This window comes from Tursiops truncatus, chromosome 16, assembly GCF_011762595.2.
Source record: "Tursiops truncatus isolate mTurTru1 chromosome 16, mTurTru1.mat.Y, whole genome shotgun sequence".
Classification (NCBI taxonomy): Eukaryota; Metazoa; Chordata; class Mammalia; order Artiodactyla; family Delphinidae; genus Tursiops; species Tursiops truncatus.
Window position 1 is genome coordinate 9,551,230 of NC_047049.1, and position 20,982 is coordinate 9,572,211.

Here is a 20,982-nt window from a genome sequence, read left to right on the forward strand (position 1 = left end):
CGTGGTGTTGTCATTTGAAGACGTAAAAGTGGGCCTAAATAGTTAACATAGAATAACTGACATCAGTGAATGAAATGTTCAACATAAGCAAATTTTCCAAATAATTGAAACATTTTTATTGTTAAAATTTTATGTCCAAATGTATTGTGTTCTTCCCTGCCTTCTCACACAGAATACTGAGCAGGACTTGTCTTGATAATGACTTGCATATTCCCTCCGGAGTGTTCTGCTCTTACAGTACTTCTGTGTACCACATGCCCTCAGACTACTGCTTTTTTCTGTAAAGTTACTCTTTTCATCTTTTTCTGCTCTTCTTTTTCTTTTTTTTTTTTGCGGTACGCAGGCCTCTCACTGTTGTGGCCTCTCCCGTTGTGGAGCACAGGCTCCGGACACGCAGGCTCAGCGGCCATGGCTCACAGGGCCAGCGGCTCCGCGGCATATGGGATCTTCCCGGACCGGGGCACAAACCCGCGTCCCCTGCATCGGCAGGCGGACTCTCAACCACTGCGCCACCAGGGAAGCCCTTTGCTCTTCTTTTTGCTGTCAGTTTTTACTGTGTTAGTTTGTCTGCTTTTGGCATTCTTGCCTTTTCTAATTTGTGGTTTCTTAATGTGTTTGTTAAAATATTTATTGAGCATATACTGTGTGCCGGGTAGTGTCCGAGTGGCATTTGCTACAGTTAGCAAATGAGTGGATAAATCAGATGAAGATCCCGTGCTCTTGTGGAGCTCACATTCTCGGGTGGGAAGGAGTGGCCAGAGATAGTCATTAAAGAGTAAGCAGCCTGGGGGCTTCCCTGGTGGCGCAGTGGTTGGGAGTCCGCCTGCCGATGTGGGGGGCATGGGTTCGTGCCCCGGTCCGGGGGGATCCCACATGCCGCGGGGCGGCTGGGTCCGTGAGCCATGGCCGCTGAGCCTGTGCGTCCGGAGCCTGTGCTCCGCAACGGGAGAGGCCATAGCGGTGGGAGGCCCGCGTACCGCCAAAAAAAAAAAAAAAAAAAAAAAGAGTAAGCACCCCGAATGAGCAAATTACCCAGTAATGTTAAATGTTAAGGAAGAGAAGAGCAGGTGTAAAGGGAGGAGTGGCTGTATTAGTTACTGGCTTGGAAACTAGATCACCAAGTTTATTGCTTGTAAAGTAATAGTCAAGGGGAAAATGGCAAAGGGAGTTGGAGGGATTCTTTTGCAAGTTGGGAGCATAAGCATTAGGACATGCCCTTTTGAGTCCTCATTTTAACCTTTATTGCTTTCTTCTGGGATTTGAATGTCTGAAATTCTAGAGTAGTTTGATAATTGACCTCTAGTTAAGGTATAACAATATAACAGTAACCATTATAGTTAATATGTACATATTTATATTGTCTTCTGGAAGCTGAGGAATGAGACAATGAAGCAGGATGTTTGGTGTCAAATGGAACGTGTGGCACGAAGTGGACGTTGATACTTGATTAACCAGCTGCAGTAGGAGAGATGAGCCCTGTGATGAATGATCTGGTTTGAACAGTGTGAAGATGACACCAGTACTAGGAGACAGCGCTTGTGTGTTTATAATTCTAGACATTTTGGGTAAGAATACTGATGACAGGAAGGCTGAGTAGCATCACGTGTGACGTGTGGACTCGGATCAGGCGCTCTTGCCTTAACTCTCATCTTTTCCACTTATTACCTGTGCGGCTTTGAGCGGGTTCCTGCTCCCTCTGCTTTCTGATCCTCAGGTTCCTCATTTGTAAACTTGGGGGGAACATCACATGGGGTTTGTTGTGAGGATTAAGTCAAGGTAAAGGTGCTTGGCTAAATAATCTTTGACTAAACTTGAGATGGTAGGATGGGGATGATGATAAACCATTAGGAAGCATCAGAGACACCAAGGTCAAGGGCAAACAAGTGATACTTCTGGTCCATCCAGCCAACATTTGCAAATTAAATTTTTCTTTGTTGTTTGTTTTTCCATTTAATTCTTATATCTGTTTGAATTAAAAGATCTTATATGTTTTAAATTTTAATATTAAATTAGAATCGGTTCTTTCAGAGGAAAAACGTAGTAATACTCAAAACCGTTCAGTTTGGTTCATCAATATGTGATTTTAGTCTTTAAAATACTATTATACCACATAAAATCTATAAAACGTGTTATTTGGTGAAGCTATATATGTATCTTTCTTGATCGCTTTGCTGAGAACTGGAAACAAAGGAACTGTGGACGTTCCTGTGCCTTAACTCTGGCGATGGAGCTCCTTGCTTATTCTGTGACTAGAGCTCTCCTTTTGAAAAATTAGCTATATTGTATTAAACTACCATAATCTGTGGTATACTTTGTGCTCTAAACCAGCTTATAAAATACTCTGTCAGAGTCAGAAGGAATATACAATTCCGAGTGCCAGGAATGGAGTAGATGCCTAGTGAACATTCATTGAATGAATGGGCAACTGAGTTGACTAGTTTTAAGAAACAGCTGGATGGAAGCAACCTAAATGCCTATCGACAGACGAATGGATAAAGAAGATGTGACACATATATACAATGGAATATTACTCAGCCATAAAAAGGAACAAAATTGAGTCATTTGTTGAGACGTGGATGGCTCTAGAGACTGTCATACAGAGTGAAATAAGTCACAAAGAGAAAAACAAATATCGTATATTAACGCATGTATGTGGAACCTAGAAAAATGGTACAGATGAACTGGTTTGCAGGGCAGAAGTTGAGACACAGATGTAGAGAACAAACGTATGGACACCAAGGGGGGAAAACCCTGGTGGGATGGGGATGGTGGTGTGCTGGATTGGGCGATTGGGATTGACATGTATACACTGATGTGTATAAAATTGATGACTAATAAGAACCTGCAGTATAAACAAACAAACAAACAAAAGAAACAGCTGGAGGGCTTCCTTGGTGGTGCAGTGGTTAAGAATCCGCCTGCCAACGCAGGGGACACAGGTTCGAGCCCTGGTCTGGAAAGATCCCACATGCCGCGGAGCAACTAAGCCCGTGCGCCACAACTACTGAGCCTGCACTCTAGAACCCACAAGCCACAACTACTGAGCCCACGTGCCGCAACTACTGAAGCCCGCGCACCTAGAGCCCCTGATCCATAACATGAGAAGCCCACGCACTGCAACAAAGAGTAGCCCCCGCTCGCTGAAACTAGAGAAAGCCCACACGCAGCAACAAAGACCCAACGCAGTCAAAAATAAATAAAAATAAATACATTTTAAAAAAAGAAACAGATGGAGAAAGAACTCAATTTTTGCCAAATGGAAAACTGCAAGAAAGAAAATAGCGTTCTTGAAACTTGTGATGTGAAGCCAAAAGAAAATTCATATGATGTCAAAGCTCTTGACAGTGGTCCTTCTATAAGAAGTAAAAGCTGAGAGAGTGTTGAGAAATTGACCCCTACGAGTTAAGCACATTTTAGTGAGTGCAAAGCTAGTGTGATAGGGATCATCTTGTTGTGGGCACCATTGCCGTTTGTCTTTAGTTTTTGTATTTTAGGTCTGCTTTTTCCATTAAGCCTGAGGAGCTTCAAGTTTTATGACCTCCTGGTAATGACTTGACAAGTGAACAGTGTCACCTATTGAGGACTGGCCTAAACAAGGAAAGTTTGTGTTTTTGCTGTGGAAATTCATATGATATGCCAAATAAGTTTAGCTAACTGCTTGCATGATTAAAAAGCAGTTGATTTGCTTCTAGTCAGTAGTTAATTATAAAAGTAAATGTATACATTATATATGTGATTTTTAAAATCCAGAATATGTAAATGTGTAAAAAAATAGGGGATATATTTGTGTATGTCTGTAAATATTGTCTGTAAAATAACATACATGTTGGCTTTTCTGCGACAGTCATTCTAGAAATAGCTCAAAGTTTTACACTTGGAATGCTCCCATGTTTCTTTCTCCTGGGCTGTGGAGGAATGTGATTCTTCTATTCAACCAATCATATAAATATTTAATTCCTTGCATGTTCCAGTCACTGTGGTAGGTCATGGGGATGCATAGATGAATAAGACACGGTCCTCTGCACATTTTAAAAAATGAAAAACTTCTTTTCATAAGTTTGCATTAATGTTTAAAATGTTAAAATCCCAATAATATTAAAGAGTAATGGAAATATATGTTACCTGGCATGATGTAGAGACATTTGATCTTGCCTGGGATCAGTTGGTCTGATAAGTATGCAAGCAGTACCTATAACCATTATTCATGTGTTAATATAATCGAGTATTTTCAATAATAATTAAATTGCTGATAATATATTCAATTTCTTAGTACTTTGACTAGAGAGCTTTTAAAATAAATTTTGTTTTGACTGTGCTCTCCTGCTAAGAGACTTTATTTCTAAGTTTTGTGGTATTTTCTGCTTATCCCTAATTCATGTCATTCAGATTTTTGGAAGACACCCAGTTTTTCAAGGTCAATTTGGATTCTTTTACCAACTTAGTGCCATTTAAGTGTTACCTAGTTTTGTCCTCGGTAATCTTTTGAGTAGTTGCTCCTCAAAAATAATACTGGAAGTTTCCCTGCAGGAAATTAAAGGAGTGTATTGAGGACATAGGTGTTCCTGAGGAGAGCTGATGAGAAGGGCACAGGCTGTTTCTTCACAGATACCAGCTCTTGGTTACTGGTGACTGCTTCTCTCTGTTTGTGGCATCTCACCTCGACCAAATGACACAATTTTGCAAAGTAGCCAGGGGCCATGAAGACACATAGGGGAAAAGAGCAGAATATGGATATTCATTTATTTATTTATGAATTGATTAATCCAATTCACAAATGAATGAATGCATCTAGGCATTTAAGCAGCAAATATTCGTTGAGTCCCTACTATGTGCCAGGCATCATTTTAGACTCTGGGTAGTGAACAAGAGAGAAACGTTCTCAGTCTCAGGGAGATTATATGCTAGTGAGGAGGATGAATAAACAAGTAAGTATGCAGTATAGTGTCGGTATAGTACACGCTAACAGGAAGAGTGAAGAAGCGGTGAGGGACAGAGGTGGTGGCGATAATTATATGAAGACGTCAGGAGAGGCTCTGAGGAGAGGGGCTGCTTGGCAGACACCTGGATGGAGAGCATGCACCTGTGCGTTTCTTTGGGAGGTACATTTCAGGCATGACGTGTTCACAGAACAGCAGGAACATTGGTGAGGCTGGAAAACAAGGCGTGGCGCATCTCCTTTCTTATCTGTGTCGCTCATGAGTGTTCTGTTTTTTTAATCTCCTCTTTCTTTTTGCCATTCATTGGCTGATTTTCATTATCATAAAAATTTATATGTTTTGTTATAGACTTGTTACTTTGTTTCCTTGTTACCTGAACACCTATATATCACCACATTTTAGTGTTGTTTTATAACACTGAGACTTGGTATCTTTGGGCTTTATTGCCTCCTTGGTGAATTCTGATTAATGGTTGTGTTTAGTCAATGATATAATGAAGGGAAACGTGGATTGGAAAAAGCTTCTAGGTTCTAATCCTAGTTTTGTTGCTAACTGACTGTAAACTAATGTAACATTTCTGGACCTCAGTTTATCTAGATGTAAACTAAAGCTGTTGGATTAGATAACTACCAGGATTCCTCTTAACTATAAAATTCTGTTGTTTCAGTGATTTTTAGGAAAAATCCCCAGGAGAAATACAATATTTTTTTTCTTTTTATTTCCTTTTTTAAAATTAAGGTGTGCAAATCTTGGATGTACAGCTTATTGAATTTTCACATATGTATGTACTCTTTTGGGAACTTTCTGGAATTAAAAAATATATATTTTCCAGCCACGGTTGGTTGAGTCTGTGGATACGGAACTTGGAGGGCTGCCTGTATAAGTATATTCCAAATACCTTTCCCAATCTGGAAATACCTATACTCAATACCTAAGAAAATATTATTTTTAGAAAAATGCAATTTTAAAGTGTTTCCATTTTGTTGCATTCTTTTTTTAAGTTTATTTGTTTTTGGCTGCGTTGGGTTTTCGTGGCTGCGTGTGGGCTTTCTCTAGTCGTGGTGAGCAGGGGCTACTCTTCACTGCAGTGCGCGGGCTTCTCCTTGTGGTGGTTTCTCTTGTTGCGGAGCACCGGCTCTAGGCGCGTGGGCTTCAGTAGTTGTGGATTGCGGACTCTAGAGCACAGGCTCAGTAGTTGTGGCACACGGGCTTAGTTGCTCCGTGGCATGTGGGATCTTTTCGTACCAGGGATTGAACCGTGTCCCCTGCATTGGCAGGCAGATTCTTATCCACTGCGCCACCAGGCAAGTCCTTCCATTTTGTTGCATTTTTGAACACAGTTTATAGATTAAGAAAGCAACAGATTTAAGGATTTCTCTTATTACATAAAAGTTTGGTCCCAATGTTGACTTTAAAGAAATCTTAAGGTACTTTTTCTTTTAAACACACTTCAGAAATTATTTCCACACTTCTTAAGAGATATTTTAATATTTTGGGCTGGTCCTTAACTTATTTGATGTTGTAAACAGGCAAGTCTTTAGGTCATAGGGTCCCGTGATAGAATGATTCTCCCATTAGAGAAGCAAACAGTTCTGTTCTCAGCACATGATGTCACCAGCACTTGAGTCTTTCTTTAGTGGGTATTCCTTTTGGTGACTTTGCCAAGAACTCCTTTTCTTTGCATTTTGATGTGAACTCTGTTCATGGTGATTTTGTTCACTGCTGGTAATGTTGAAAAGCAACAAAATTCTTTTAGATTCCGGTTTCTTTGAGTATAGCTCTTCAAGCTATAGAATTAGGGCATTGTTTTCTAGATTTATAGATTCATGTTTCAAATTTAACCTTTTAATTTTAGAAACAGGAACACCAAAGTTGGAGGTAGTAAATAATAAGTTCAAATGTATACTACTTGTGTTAATAGATACAGAGCCACTGTTTATAAAATATACAGTTATTATAGTGAACACATGAGGTAGGTGTTAGTGAGTGACTTAATTATAGCCCAAATCCCTATTGCTGTTAGAAATTGGGGAGAGCATTGCAAGGAGTAAAAGGATATGCACTGAAGTAGCTCACTAATTAGGATGTGCGTTAGCAAACTGGATTCAACACTATGAGCAAAACATTTATAGCTCGCTCTGTGTGTTAGCGTTACGGACTTTTGTGATTCTGGGCCGATGTTAATCTTTAAAGAGGCATTTGTTACAGTTCCTTCCATGGTGTGGGCTTGAGCATTAGTCCCTTCACCAATCCAAAGTGCTAAATATTGCAAGGATCCCCTTGAGGGATATTATTGGGTAGGGACCATGACTTTTAAAGGGGGGAGAAGAGCCATTGATTCATTGATAGTTTATATTAGATTTTTCTGACACTGTAAACAGCCATACTGAGTATTTTCAGTGAGCATTTCTATTAAGTATAGATTGGGGAAAATGATTCAGAGTTGGCAGGGGCCAGTGTTTCTTAGAATGAGTTTTGTGGAATATTGGTTCTGTGGAATGTTAATAAATGTTACATGAAATTAAAACCCAACCAACCAACCGACAGATCTCTTTGGTTATGAAATTTTGGAAAGCACTAGATTAAATGAAATTGAAGGGTTTTTTTTTGTTTTTCTAACTATATTGGGATATAGTTATGTAATGTTGTGTACCTTTAAGGTGTACAACATATTCATTTGATATAGGTATGTTGCAATATTGTTACCACCATAGAGTTAGCCAACACTTCCATCATGTCACATAATTACCATTTCTCTTTTGTGGTGAGAACATTCAAGACTTACTCTCTTAACAACTTTCAAGTATATAGTACAGTATTGTTCTCTGTAATCACAATGCTGTGCTTTAGATCCCCAGAACTTATTCATCTTCTAGGGTTTTTTGTTTGACTGGGAATTCTCAGGGCCTGTAATTTGTCAGTATACCTTGTACTTCTCTAAGATGAAGGGGAAGTGAGACAGCAATAGTACGCAGCATTTCCCAAACTTATTGGGCTATGGAATCATTTTTTAGAGAGTGTTTTGGGAACTTGACATGCCACAGGATACAACTGGTGAAAGTGATTAGGCTGAAATCATTTTGTAGATAGAAAACTAAGACCTAAATAATGTAAGTACTCAAGTAGCTAGAGCTGGTGAGATTGCAGACTAATTCTTAGATCACTGTTCTTTCCATCAGCAAAAAAGGAGATTTAATGGCTCAGAAGACATAGCTTTAAATATGTTAGAATGTAAATTAGGTTTTCATTGTCATCTTTTAAGATTTACTGAAGCTTAATGTCCTGTCCAAGGTTCTGGGTCTAACCAAAAAAGGTAGTACAAGCGGTCATTTCTTTCAGCTGCATTGCTAACAAATGGAATAGGGAATAGATGTAAAAATGAATTTACAGAATTACCTGAATCAGCTCTTTTTACTAAAATTAGGATAAACAGGGTCTTAGTTCTCAAACCTTAGTTTTGACTTGCTATTAAGTACAGATTTAATTTTCATTCTGTTGATGACTTTTTAAATGGGGTGGAGAGGGAGTTTAACTTAATGTAATTTAGACTCATAATTAAAGCTTCCAAAATCTAGATAGAAAATTGGGAGATTGGGATTGACATATATATACTACTGATACTATGTATAAAGTAGATAACTAGTGAGAACCTACTGTATAGCACAGGGAACTCTAGACAGTGCTCTGTGCTGACCTATATGAGAAGGAAATCCATAAAAGAGGGGATATGCGTATACATTCACTTTGCTGTACAGTATAAACTAACACAATATTGTAAAGCAACTATACTCCTTAATATTTTACATTGAGGTATGATTTAGGTTGATCATTATAAAATTTTAAATAAATTTAGGTTATAGACTAATGTTAAATTAGTTAATTATTTGATTAATTATTAGATTATAGACTAATGTAGTCAGACTTGTCGTCTAACAGTTTGTAAGAAAGTCCGTGTACTAGGGTGAAAGGCTGAGGGAACAGGACCAGCAGAAGTATTTGTTAATGCAGGGAAATTCTGGATAATCTATAAGAGCAGTTATGAGACTTAGAATTCCGCTCTAACACATAGGTGTACCTCACTGACGTTCTTTGGTTTAGGGGAAAAAATTGTGGCTTATTTTGAAAAAATGCTGTTGGGTGTTCCTTCTTCTTTATATAGGAATTTAACATGGTTCCTTATTAAATAGAAAAGCCATTTCAGGAAGATATTAGCTTAAATTACTTATGTGTTGAATATTTTACATTACAAAGATAAGTGGTTGATTATAGTTTTACTGGGATATTTTGACAAAATTGGTAGTGTGTATTCTTCTCTCCTGTTTATTCCCCCACCCCACCCTGCCCCCAGTAACTGGCATGGTTAATAACAAGTCTTGGAAAAAGAATTTACTGATTATAACTGACAGGAGGTTTAACTACAATTTTGTGTTCTTAGAAAACTGTTTAGAAAATTTTGGTAAGCATTAGTTACTTCTCTGAAAGGAATGAGAAGGTATTATGAGACAGGCTACTGATGATGAATAGAATAATGGTACTAGGAGGGGTGAGTAAGAATGCTGCAAGAGAAGCAAGGTCAGTAAGTGACTATATAGCAATAGCATTGATCTGTGTGTATCCCTTTTCTCTTTTTATTTTTTATTAATTTTTTAAAATAAATTTATTTATTTATTTATTTATGGCTGCGCTGGGTCTTTGCTGCTGCACGCGGGCTTTCTCTAGTTGCGGCGAGCGGAGGCTACTCTTTGTTGTGCTGCATGCGGGCTTCTCGTTGCGGTGGCTTCTCTTGTTGCGGAGCACGGGTGCTAGGTACACGGGCTTCAGCAGTTGTGGCTTGCGGGCTCTAGAACGCAGGCTCAGTAGTTGTGGCACACAACTTAGTTGCTTCGCGGCATGTGGGATCTTCCCGGCCCAGGGCTCGAACCCGTATCCCCTGCATTGGCAGGTGGATTCTTAACCACTGCACCACCAGGGAAGCCCCTCTTTTTATTTTCTTCCAGTTTTATTGAAAAATAATTGACATACAGCACTGTATAAGTTTAAGGTGTACAGCATAATGATTTGACTGACAGCATCATGAAATGATGATCTTAATGAGCTTAATGACCATCCATCATCTCATAAAGATACAAAATTAAACAAATAGAAAAAAATTTTTTCCTTGCAGTGAGAACTCTTAGGATTTACTCTATTGAAAACTGTCATATATAGCATATAGCAGTGTTAATTATGTTTATCATGTTGTGCATTACAACTCTAGTCCTTACTTATCTTATAACTGGAAGTTTGTACGTTTTTTGTTTTTTTTTTTGCTGTACGCGGGCCTCTCACTGTCGTGGCCTCTCCTGTTGCGGAGCACAGGCTCCGGACGCGCAGGCTCAGTGGCCATGTTTCACGGGCCCAGACGCTCCGCGGCATGTGGGATCCTCCCGGACCGGGGCACGAACCCGTGTCCCCTGCATGGGCAGGTGGACTCTCAACCACTGCGCCACCAGGGGAGCCCAGAAGTTTGTACTTTTTAACTGCCTTCATCCAGTTTCCCTTCCCCCCACCTCTGCCTCTGGCAACCACAAATCTGATCTCTTTTCCTATGAGTTTGCTTGTTTGTTTTTGAAGTATAATTGACGTACAATGCTGTGTTAGTTCCTGTTAACACAACACGTGATTTGATATTTTTATGCATTTCAAAATGACCACCATGATAATTCTAGATATGGTCTGTCACCGTACAAAGGTGTTACACTGTTACTGACTGTATTCCACACACTGTACATTTCATGCCTGTGACTCATTTATTTTGCAACTGAAAGTTTGTACCTCCCTCACCTCTCCTCCCTCCATGTTCCTCCCCTCTGGCAACCAACTGTTTGTTCTCTGTATCTATAACTTTTTCTGTTTATGTTTGTTCATTTGTTTTTTAGGTTCCACATATAAGTGAAATCATACTGTATTTGTCTTTCTCTGACTTCTTTCACTTATCATAATACCCTCTAGGTCCATCCATTTGTTGCAAATGGCAAGATTTCATTTTATTTTAATTAAGGCTGCACAGCTTGTGGGATCTTAGTTTGAAAGATGGAAAGGGATTGAAAGATTTCATTTTTTATGGCTAAGTAATATTCCATTGTGTGGGGACTTCCCTGGCGGTACAGTGGTTAAGATTTCGTGTTTCTACCGTAGGGGGCGCAGGTTCAATCCTTGGTCAGGGAGCTAAGATTCCACATGCTGCATGGTGCGGCCAAAAAAAAAAAAAAAAAAATTCCATTGTGTGTGTGTATGTATGTGTATGTGTGTGTACCACATTGCCCTATCTGTTCATCTGTTAATGGGCACTTAGGTTGCTTCCATATCTTGGCTATTGTAAATAATGCTGCAGTGAACATATGGGTGCATATATCTTTTTGAATTAGTGTTTTCTTATGATAAATACCCAGGAGTGGAATTGCTAGATTGGATGGTATTTCTATTTTTAATTGTTTGAGGAATCTCCATACTATTTTCCATCGTCACTGCACCAGTTTACATTCCCACCAACAGTGCACGTGGGTTCCCTTTTTGCCACATCCTTGCCAGCACTTGTTGTTTGTTGTATTTTTTATAATAGTCATTTCAGGTGTGAGGTGATATCTCATGGTGGTTTTGATTTGCATTTCCCTGATGATTAGTGATGTTGAGCATCTTTTCATGTGCCTGTTGTCCATCTATATGTCTTCTTTGGAAAAATGTCATTTCAGGTCCTCTGCCCATTTCTTAATCAGGGTATTTCTTTTTTTGATGTTGAATTGTATATTTTGGGTGGCAACCCTGTATCAGATGTATTGTTTGCAAATATCTTCTCCCATTCAGTAGGTGGCCTTTTCGCTTTGTTGATAGTTTCCTTCTCTGTGCAAAAAGCTTTTTAGTTTGATGTAGTCCTATTTGTTTATTTTTGCTTTTATTTCCCTTGCCTGAGGAGACATACCAAAAATATATTACTAAGACTGATGTCAAAGAGTGTACTGCCTGTGTTTTCTTCTAGAAGTTTTGTGGTTTCAGATCTTACATTTAAATTTAAGTCTTTACATAGAGAAGAGACTTGTGGTTGCCAGGGCAGGGGGCGCGGTGGGAGGGGGAAGGACTGGCAGTGTGGGATTAGCAGTTGCAAACTAGTATATAGAGGATGGATAAACAGCAGGGTCCTACTGTATGGCACAGGGAACTGTATTCAGTATCCTATGATAAACCATAATGGAAAAGAATATGAAAAGAATATATATATATGTATAAGTGAATCACTGCTATACAGCAGAAATTAACACAACATTGTAAATCAACTATATTTCATAAAATATCTTAAAAAATAAATTTAAGTCTTTAATCCATTTAAAATTTATTTTTGTGCATGATGTGAGAGAGTAGTCCAGTTGGATTTTTTTACATGCAGCTGTCCAGTTTTCCCAACACAGTTTATTGAGGAGACTATCTTTTCCCCATTGTATATTCTTGCCTTCTTGCCTCCTTTGTTGTAGCTTTATCTTTAATTTTTGCCATTTTAAGTATGGTGTGTCTTTGTATGGTCTTCTTTGGGTTGATCCTGTTTGGGCTGTCTGTGCTTCCTGGACTTGGATATCTGATTCCTTTTCCAGGTTAGGGAAGTTTTCAGCTATTATGTACTGACATATGTCCTCTGCGCCTCTCTCTCTCTCTCTCTCTCTCTCTCTCTCTCTCCCCTCCTTCTGGGACCCCTACAAATGAGAATGTTAGGACAAGTGATGCTGTTACAGAGGTCTCTTAAACTGTCCTCATTTCTTTTTTTTTCTTCTTTTTCCTGTTTAGCTTTGGTGATTTCCACTGTTTATCGTCCAACTTGCCCATCTCTTCCTCTGTATCATCTAATCTACTCTTGATTCCTTATAGTGTATTACTGTTATTATTTTTTAAAATATTTATTTATTTGGCTGCGCTGGGTCTTAGTTGCGACGCGTGGGATCTTCCTTGCAGCATGCGGGATCTTTAGTTGTGGCAAGTGAGCTCTTTTAGTTGTGGCATGCGGACTCTTAGTTGGGGCACGCGGGATCTAGTTCCCTGACCAGGGATTGAACCCCGGGCCCCTTGCATTGGCAGCCTGGAGTCTTATCCACTGGACCACCAGGGAAGTCCCATAGTGTATTATTTATTTCAGTTATTGTACACTTCACCTCTGTTTGGTTCTTTTTTATATTTTCTCTTTGTTAAAAACATCCGACTCCTCACTCTGTTCATCCATTCTTCTCCCGAGTTCTTTGAGCATCTTTATGAGCATCACCTTGAACTCTTTATCAGATAGATTGCTTATCTCTACTTCACTTAATTCTTCTTCTGGGGTTTTATCTTGTTCCTTCGTTTGAAACATTTTCCTCTGTCACCTGATTTGCTGTTCTTATTTCTATGTATTTGGCAGGTTGGTTACATTTTCCTCCTCCTCCAGATACAGCAAGGGAGACACCCTTACAAAATATTTCCATTACTAATGTAAATGTTTTCTTGCAAAGGGGCAACTCCTACTTGGTTTTCAGAGTTTTCCTGAATTCTCCCGTTTCTTAGAAAATAACCAGTTTAAGATAATATTCGAAAGAGACACATCTTGGGGTGGCAAATTCTGCTCCCCTACATTATAGCAGGCTTTACTTTTTTTTAGAGAAGTTTTAGATTCATAGTAGAATTGAGCCATTTTTGGTACTGATCTAACATCACGGTGGTATTTGTTAAAAGGTGTCTATTTCTGTTATCAATTTCAGTGTATATACAAAATGTGTTTTGCAGTTATATTTGCTGTTTTATGATTATTGTTTTTCAAAGTATTACCTTCTTTTCGACTGAATATAATATGCGTCATTTCACTATGAAAAAATTTACTAAGTAATTAACGGAAGGGAAAGCAGCAATGGGTTTTTCTGGTCCACTGAAGTAGACAAAGCCTTTTTCAGCCTTTTTCGTGTCCTGCGAATAGGATAGTGAATGTGTGCCTTGTGATTTGTTGTTCTGTTTTACTGCTTTGCTGACTGAGAACTGTATTTATATAGTTCATGTTTTGGCAGCTTCAAACAGGAAGAGAATTTTTAGGTCTGTTTTGAAAAAAACTGTGACAGGAATGTTACATATGTACATGACAAAGATGTATGTAAATTATTGGAGCTTCAAGGAGAGACAATAGTTTTCTTGGAGAGTGTATGCTACTCTGTCATTATTTAAAGTGACTTCTGTTAGATGAAATATTAATCAGTCCAGTCAAACTAAGAAAGAAATGGAAAATTTTATTCAGGCTAAACTGAGGATTATAACCTGGGAACAGCCTCTCAGAAAGCTCCAAGAACTGTTCTGCCCGTTAGAAGTCAAAGCACAATTACAGAAGTTTTTTGACACAGGGGCCTGTACATTAAATGATGTATTATTGACTTACACAATCCAGATCTGCAAGTACAAAGAGATGGGTTGTGTGACCCCTTACAAGATCAAGATGGAATGTGATCTTTTAAGGAGTTGTCTTATTGGTGCTGGGAGAATGTTGCGCTTTATTGTTGAGGAGGTTTGGTGGATGCATAACGCAGATACACAGTGTACATTAGAGGGGAGAGAGGAGGCCAAAGGACAGAAAAATTTTTTATGTTTAAAATTTTCTTATCTTGCCATAAAATATGAATCTTATTTCACACTTCCATCATAATTGATGCATTAAGTACGACTGAACCAGAAGTACTTCTAAATTCTAATGGAGTATGTATAATATAGTTAACATGCACATACTGGAGAAAAGCACGGAAACCCTACATTGGCAAATTTCTCATTTTAAAATAAAAATGCACCATGCCTCATTTTTCTCCACTATTAAAACTGGGTAGTCTTTCAAGTATTACTTTTTATTCTTGGGAGGAAGGGCAGAGATTGTTTATGTTAGGCTAATGTAAAAAGAATCCAAGACCACAAAGGTTGCACTTTAAATTTCAATAGAATTATGTGCTTCATATCAGCATTATGAAATTTTAAAATTTAGTGTATCTTGCACTTTCAGAAATTTCTCCTCTAACAGTTAATATAATTGAATTGCATATTAATATCATTTAAATTAAGAAAAAAATCTTACAGTGCCTTTATTTTAGTATACCCTGTCATCTAAGGCCTAGATGATACTTACTAGTTAATTATGTGGCTTTGGTATGCACTAGTAGTCTTTTAGGAAAATATTTGCTTTAGTTTTGGGGGGAGGAAGTGTCTGATATATTTTTTAAACTTTATTATGAAAACTTTAAACATTCACAAAGTAGGGAGAATTGTATAATGAGTCCTCATATATTCATCTCCTGTCCTCACTAGTTTAATATAATGACTCTTCTTGTTTTATCTGTGCATTCCCCACCATTACTTTCCTCCCAACCCCCCAGTGATTTTGAAGGAAATCCCAGACATCATGTAATTTCATTGAGAAATATTTCAATGTGTACCTCTAAAAGCGAATCAAATTATTTGTATTCCCAGTGAGTACTAGCGAGCTTTGTTGTGGAGAGGAAGTTCAAGAGTGCTTGGAAACAGACCTGCCATTGCATTTTATTATAGTTAATTTGTATTCAGTAAGATCCAGAGTTTACATTACTTGGCATTTTTTTATTATTACAATACATCTCAAAGGATTTGAAGTGTTGATTTTGTAAATAACATCTAAGAAAACATTATGAATTACCATCATGAATATGTATGAAGCAATGTGACAGTCCTCATTTCAGAGCTAATCTGCGATTTGCTTTGTCATTTTTCATGGCTCCTCCCCAGCTCCAAAATTAGTTTCTTTATTTAAATGCTGAGAGACAGTCAGCATGTAACACTTATTTTCAGATGAAATTTATAAGGCTCTATTTGTGTCAGAGAAAGAGCAGAGAGAAAAAATATGCATATGGGGCTGAAAAAAAGAGGAAGGGGCAGAACAGTGTAAACATCACAGCCTGGGTACCAGAGAAATAACTTCCCCTTTCCTTCACTCTCACTCACCCAACCTCCTCTCTTGGTCTTGACTTTTTAATTTCTCTCTTTTCTTGGTGTCCCCTTTGAGTTATATCTTTTTCTTCTCTTGGCATTTACCTAACTTTGCCTGTGGCATTTATGATTAGGAAGATTGCTGATTCCTCCCTTGGAGAATGTTTTATTATATAGGGGTTGTGAGATAAAACTTGAAAAAGCAAAATATTTTAGGACGAATTTGTTGTGCTTTGTTTTTATACAGATTTTGAAAAATGTTTATTTAAACTCGTTCACATAGTTGGGTACTTACTATGGCCTAGATTGAACTTTTCTGTAGTCTGTGAATGAATGATACAATGTATGAAACGTTAACTATATATAGACATTCAGGTTTGCTTTATGTGCTCTTTTTGAAAAATTTTGTAATAATTTTTCCTTTTTTTGTGTGTTCTCTTTTGCTGCTCATTTATTGGATGAAACTGATTTTATTCAAATGTGACTCTGCAGTTCACAAGATTCCTTTGCAGCTCACCTTTGGAGGTAAGATTACTCAATGACCTTGAAATGAGAATTGCCACTGGTATCTTTTGTGAGGCATTTGATAATTTAAGACTGATCATTTCGTCATGATGTATTCTTCAATACCAGCAATGAGATGAATGAAGACTTTCCTTTATAAGAATTCCTATAAGTTACAGAGCTATCCCGGTAAGTTACAGAGCTCTGTGCAGGCAGTGACCTTCACAGCAGGTCATTGCCGCCATTTTAATAGGTAGAATGAAGTCAGTCCATTTTAAAGAGCCTTGTTGTATCTCCTTACTCCCTTGCCGCTCTCACATTGGCCTTATCCTCTGTAAACTGCCCTGGTGTTAAAGGAGACCTGGAGAAGTCTGGGCAGAGGCTGTCATCAAGCAGGTTTCAGTTAGTTTGAGAGAACCTTCTAAAATCCATGAATTGATTAGGGAAGAGCAGAGGCCTTCCCTTGTACTGAGCTTCATCGTGACACAGCCATGATTCTAGGTGCCAGATTCGCTTTCTCATCTGATTCTCATAATGGTTCTGCAATTTAGAACTGAAAGTCCAGCGATAAATTGTGAGATAAAGAAAACTCCTAGGGACTTCCCTGGTGGTCCAGTGGGTAAGATTCCATGCTCCCAATGCTGAGGGCCTGAGTTTGATCCCTGGTCGGGGAACTAGATCCCACATGCATGCCGTAACTAAGAAACCCACATGCAGCAACTAAAGAGCCTGTGTGCTGCAACTGAGACCTGGCACAGCCTAAATAAATAATAAATATTAAAAAAAAAAAAAAAAAAAAAGAAAACTCCTAGATAATCAGAGAACCAGTTATCAGTGTGAGCTGTGGTTGATAAGGAGTTGATTACTTGGAGAAGATGGACGAGGCTTTGGGAAAGGAGTCGGAAAGGGGAAGCAGCTGGGTGTGTGGAGGGACATTGGACTTGGTACCAAACCTGGGGTTAAGGTCAGGTCCTCACTTACTAGCCATGTGGCACTGGGCAGTCGCAGCTTCCCTGAGCCTCAGCTTTCTCATATGTAAAATGCAAATAATTTCTACCTCTTGAATGGAGCAGTGGGCAGGGGAGCGGTTTTTAAAGCGCTCTTCACATGTTACTAATATTTTGTATTCTTCTCTCAGGCTATGATAAGACTCTGTCCCTGCCTTTCATTTGTCCTTCCTTTTGCCTCTATTTGTTTACTTCACTCTGTGAAGTAAACTCACTTCTCTTCCCCACTCCCAACCTCTTCAAATCATATCCCGCTTCAGGGTGAGCGTAGATGCTGTGTCCTCTGTGATGCCCTCTCTGACCACTCCACATAGAGGCAGTTGTTCCCTTTTCTGCTTCCATAATGTTGCATTCTGTGCTTATTGAAGCTACTATTGTTATGTGATATGGCCCAGCCTCCTGGTGGCCTCCTTGAGACCTCGTGGTGGCCAGTTTGAATGATTTCCAGGGGAAATTGAGCAGACCACAGTGGGTAGTACCATCCAGGCTTGGTTACATTTTCTAAATGTCCAGGTCCAAAGGGGAAACAAAGCCTGGAAAGATCCTGGGTTTTGAAATGAGAGATCCTTGGGTGACCCATGAGTAAGTAATTTCATCTTTCAATTAATCTAAAAAGTGGAGTTAATAATAATACTTAACTTACAGGGTTATTAAAACGAAATGAGATAATGTGTGGTAAACACTGAGTACAATGCCTGTCACACAGAATTTTAAATAGTTTGGTGTAAAAACAATAAAAATTAAAACTGTACTATAAGAAACTTAAAGACAGTGTAAACTATATAGTCAACTCTTTAATCGATAAAGCACTTTCTAAGTATAGAATGGGAAGTATCACAAAGGAAAGGATGGAAAAATTAGATCTGATTTTGTAAAAAAAATCCATGATTTGGTTCATGAAGACATACGGAGTTAAGAGGCAATTTGGGAAAGTGTAATAAAAAGATTATTATACTTAATATAATCTCTTAGAAACCGTTTTTAAATGTAGTGTTTTCTTTTGCATAATATTTGGTTGGATTTTATCAGATAGTTGATCAGCTGACATACAAATGGTAATATGTTTTTTAAAGTTTAATCTTATAAGTAATCAAAGGAATGCAATTTAAAATAGCAGTTATATATAGTTTTTTAACTATCAAGATATCTTTTTTATTTTTAAGTGAATGCTTGGGATGATGTGATGAGATGGGATGTTTTTAAACTTCATCCTTTATAGAAATCAGTTTGGTCATATACATTAAAGATCTTATAGAAATGCATACCTTGTGGTTGAGTAATTCTTATCTAGGAATCACTGCCAGAGAAATAAAGATTGGGACAAAACTTGCTTAAATATGTTTGTTACAGCATTATTTATAATGGCAAAAATTTATAAATAATTTAAATGTTCAACTGTAGGAAAAGGTCATATAAATCATGGTGCAGCCGGCCATGTGATAGAACACCCAGTAGCCATTAAAATAGTGATCATGCATGTATGTTCATGCGTATATATTGATGAAAAATAGCAGTATAAAATACTTCTGCTTGTACTAAGAGACAGAAGCAGGATGCAAAATTATACATGCAGATCTCAGTTTAAAAACAATTTAAGTAAAACAACGACAATTTAAGTATACAGAAATTAGTTAGGAAGGAGATACACCAAATGTTAGCGTTAACTACAAAATGCTAAATTATTTTACCTCTTGTTCTTCCACGAAGGAGTCACATGGGGAGAATGAGGTACCTTGGTAGGGTTTTTTTTTTTTTTTTTTTTTTTTTTTTTGGCGGTACACGGGCCTCTCACTGTTGTGGCCTCTCCCGTTGTGGAGCACAGACTCCGACGCACAGGCCCAGCGGCTGTGGCTCACGGGCCCAGCCGCTCCGCGGCATGCGGGATCCTCCCGGACCGGGGCACGAACCCGTGTCCCCCGCATTGGCAGGCGGACTCTCAACCACTGCGCCACCAGGGAAGCCCTCCTTGGTAGGTTTTTGATGATGGCTCTTATAGTCAGTGTTTGACTGAGATGTACATCAGGGAAATCTCTAATTGATGTGGAAACAGGGTCTAGTCTTGGGGAAAAAAAGGGATTGGCAGGAGCTTAGATGAAGAGTTAATGTTGATAATGCTTAATTAAGGTTGGACTCTCATTTAAGCAAGAGCTCAGAGGAATAACCAGGAATAGGGGTTTTGAGCAGAAGGCAGTAAGGCTGGATTAGTTTACCTGCACAGGGAGTAAATAAGGAAGCTGGAGCTTGATATCTGCTTCACTGGGGCAAAGCAGCAGTTTGGATGTTACTAAACAATGGCAAGGATGCGTTTAAATAGCCCTCACTAACAGACTTTTCTCAAATGTAAGCTCAATGAGAAAGGACCATGTTTTTCTTGTTTCCTTGTGTTTCCATGTATTGTTAAGTACTATATAGGAGGCACTGAGTAAACATTTGTTGAATGAGTGAATAAATAAATAAGTAAACTAGGCACAGCTAAGGCTGAGAGTAGCAAGCTTTCCCCCATAATCTGGCAGGACTGGCTAAGAGCACACAAGGTCTAATATTTATGTCTCAATATGGTTAAGTCTCTCTTCCCAGCTAGATTGTAGCTACTTAAAATCAGGATCTTTGTCTTTTTCACTTTTGGATCCTCTCAGGTATAAATAGGGCTTGGAATGGTACCAACCATATACCTAGAGTTGTACCAAACAAATATTTTAAAAATTACATCTTATTATTCATGTTAAATATTGGGAATCGTTGTGTAGAAGCTTAAATCTTTGGCGAAAAGTAGAAGGGAAAGTATCATCATCAAAGTTTAGTGATAGTTTCTGTTATTTTCTGTCTAATCTGCTTTTTCCATTTAATGATCTGGAGTTATATTTTTACCTTGGCTAAATTGATCTTTTTTCTTACTGGGCTTATGGACATGGAGGAGGCAAAAGAATCAAAATTAAAGATGACCAGTGTGCTTTTCTTTTCTTGAAGTGTTTGGGAAATACTTTGAGGACATTCTGTTGATACTTTTCTAGCTTGGAATTTCACAGGGGCCACCTGACGGCACAGTTAGTGGCTGCTGCCCCTGAATTTCCAGCAGCACTGAGCTCAGGGTTCTGTTGCTGTGCTGCCTTGCAGAACTTGAGAGCCAAACAAAGCCAGGGCAGGAGCATGCTGAGACTCTCTAAATGTTTAATTTTGCCACTAAGCTTATGCTTCAGGTGGAGAAGGAAAATTGCAAATATGGGTAATACCCAAATATTGATAGCTTACCTAATTTTGAATAAAAGAAAAATAGTTCAGGTGGAGACAGTAAAATACATGAGGTTTGCAGCTGAAAATGGAGGAGACTTTAAATTTCATTCTGCCTACAAAAACTAAACTACTATGAATGAACCATGTCCCTTTGTTATAAGTCCTAAACAGTTAACTGCCACATGAATCTAACAGAATTGTCAGGTTATAGTAATTACATCAGTAATTTGATCTGCTGTCATTTGAATGGAGCCATGTGTGGAGAGTCAGTTCTTCCCTCTGTGGGGCTGACCCTTTTACATTTCTGTAAGCTGAAGACTAAC

General features: G+C 38.5%; 1 protein-coding gene across 16 annotated transcripts in view; it reads left to right on the forward strand.

Annotated features, from left to right (window-relative positions):
* The window catches only part of ATE1 (arginyltransferase 1), a 225,460-nt gene that overhangs the window by 33,564 nt on the left and 170,914 nt on the right, over positions 1–20,982 (forward strand). For 15 of the 16 annotated variants that reach the window (XR_012326870.1, XR_002177332.3, XM_019940147.3 and 12 more), the window contains one exon: positions 16,410–16,442. The exons of the other annotated variant lie outside the window; for it this stretch is intronic. Coding sequence is in view for 13 of the 15 variants with exons in the window: in XM_019940147.3 (XP_019795706.1) it covers positions 16,410–16,442 (33 nt within the window). In the remaining 2 variants the exon portion in view is untranslated. The remainder of the gene's footprint in view (positions 1–16,409; positions 16,443–20,982) is intronic. 16 annotated transcript variants of the gene reach the window in all.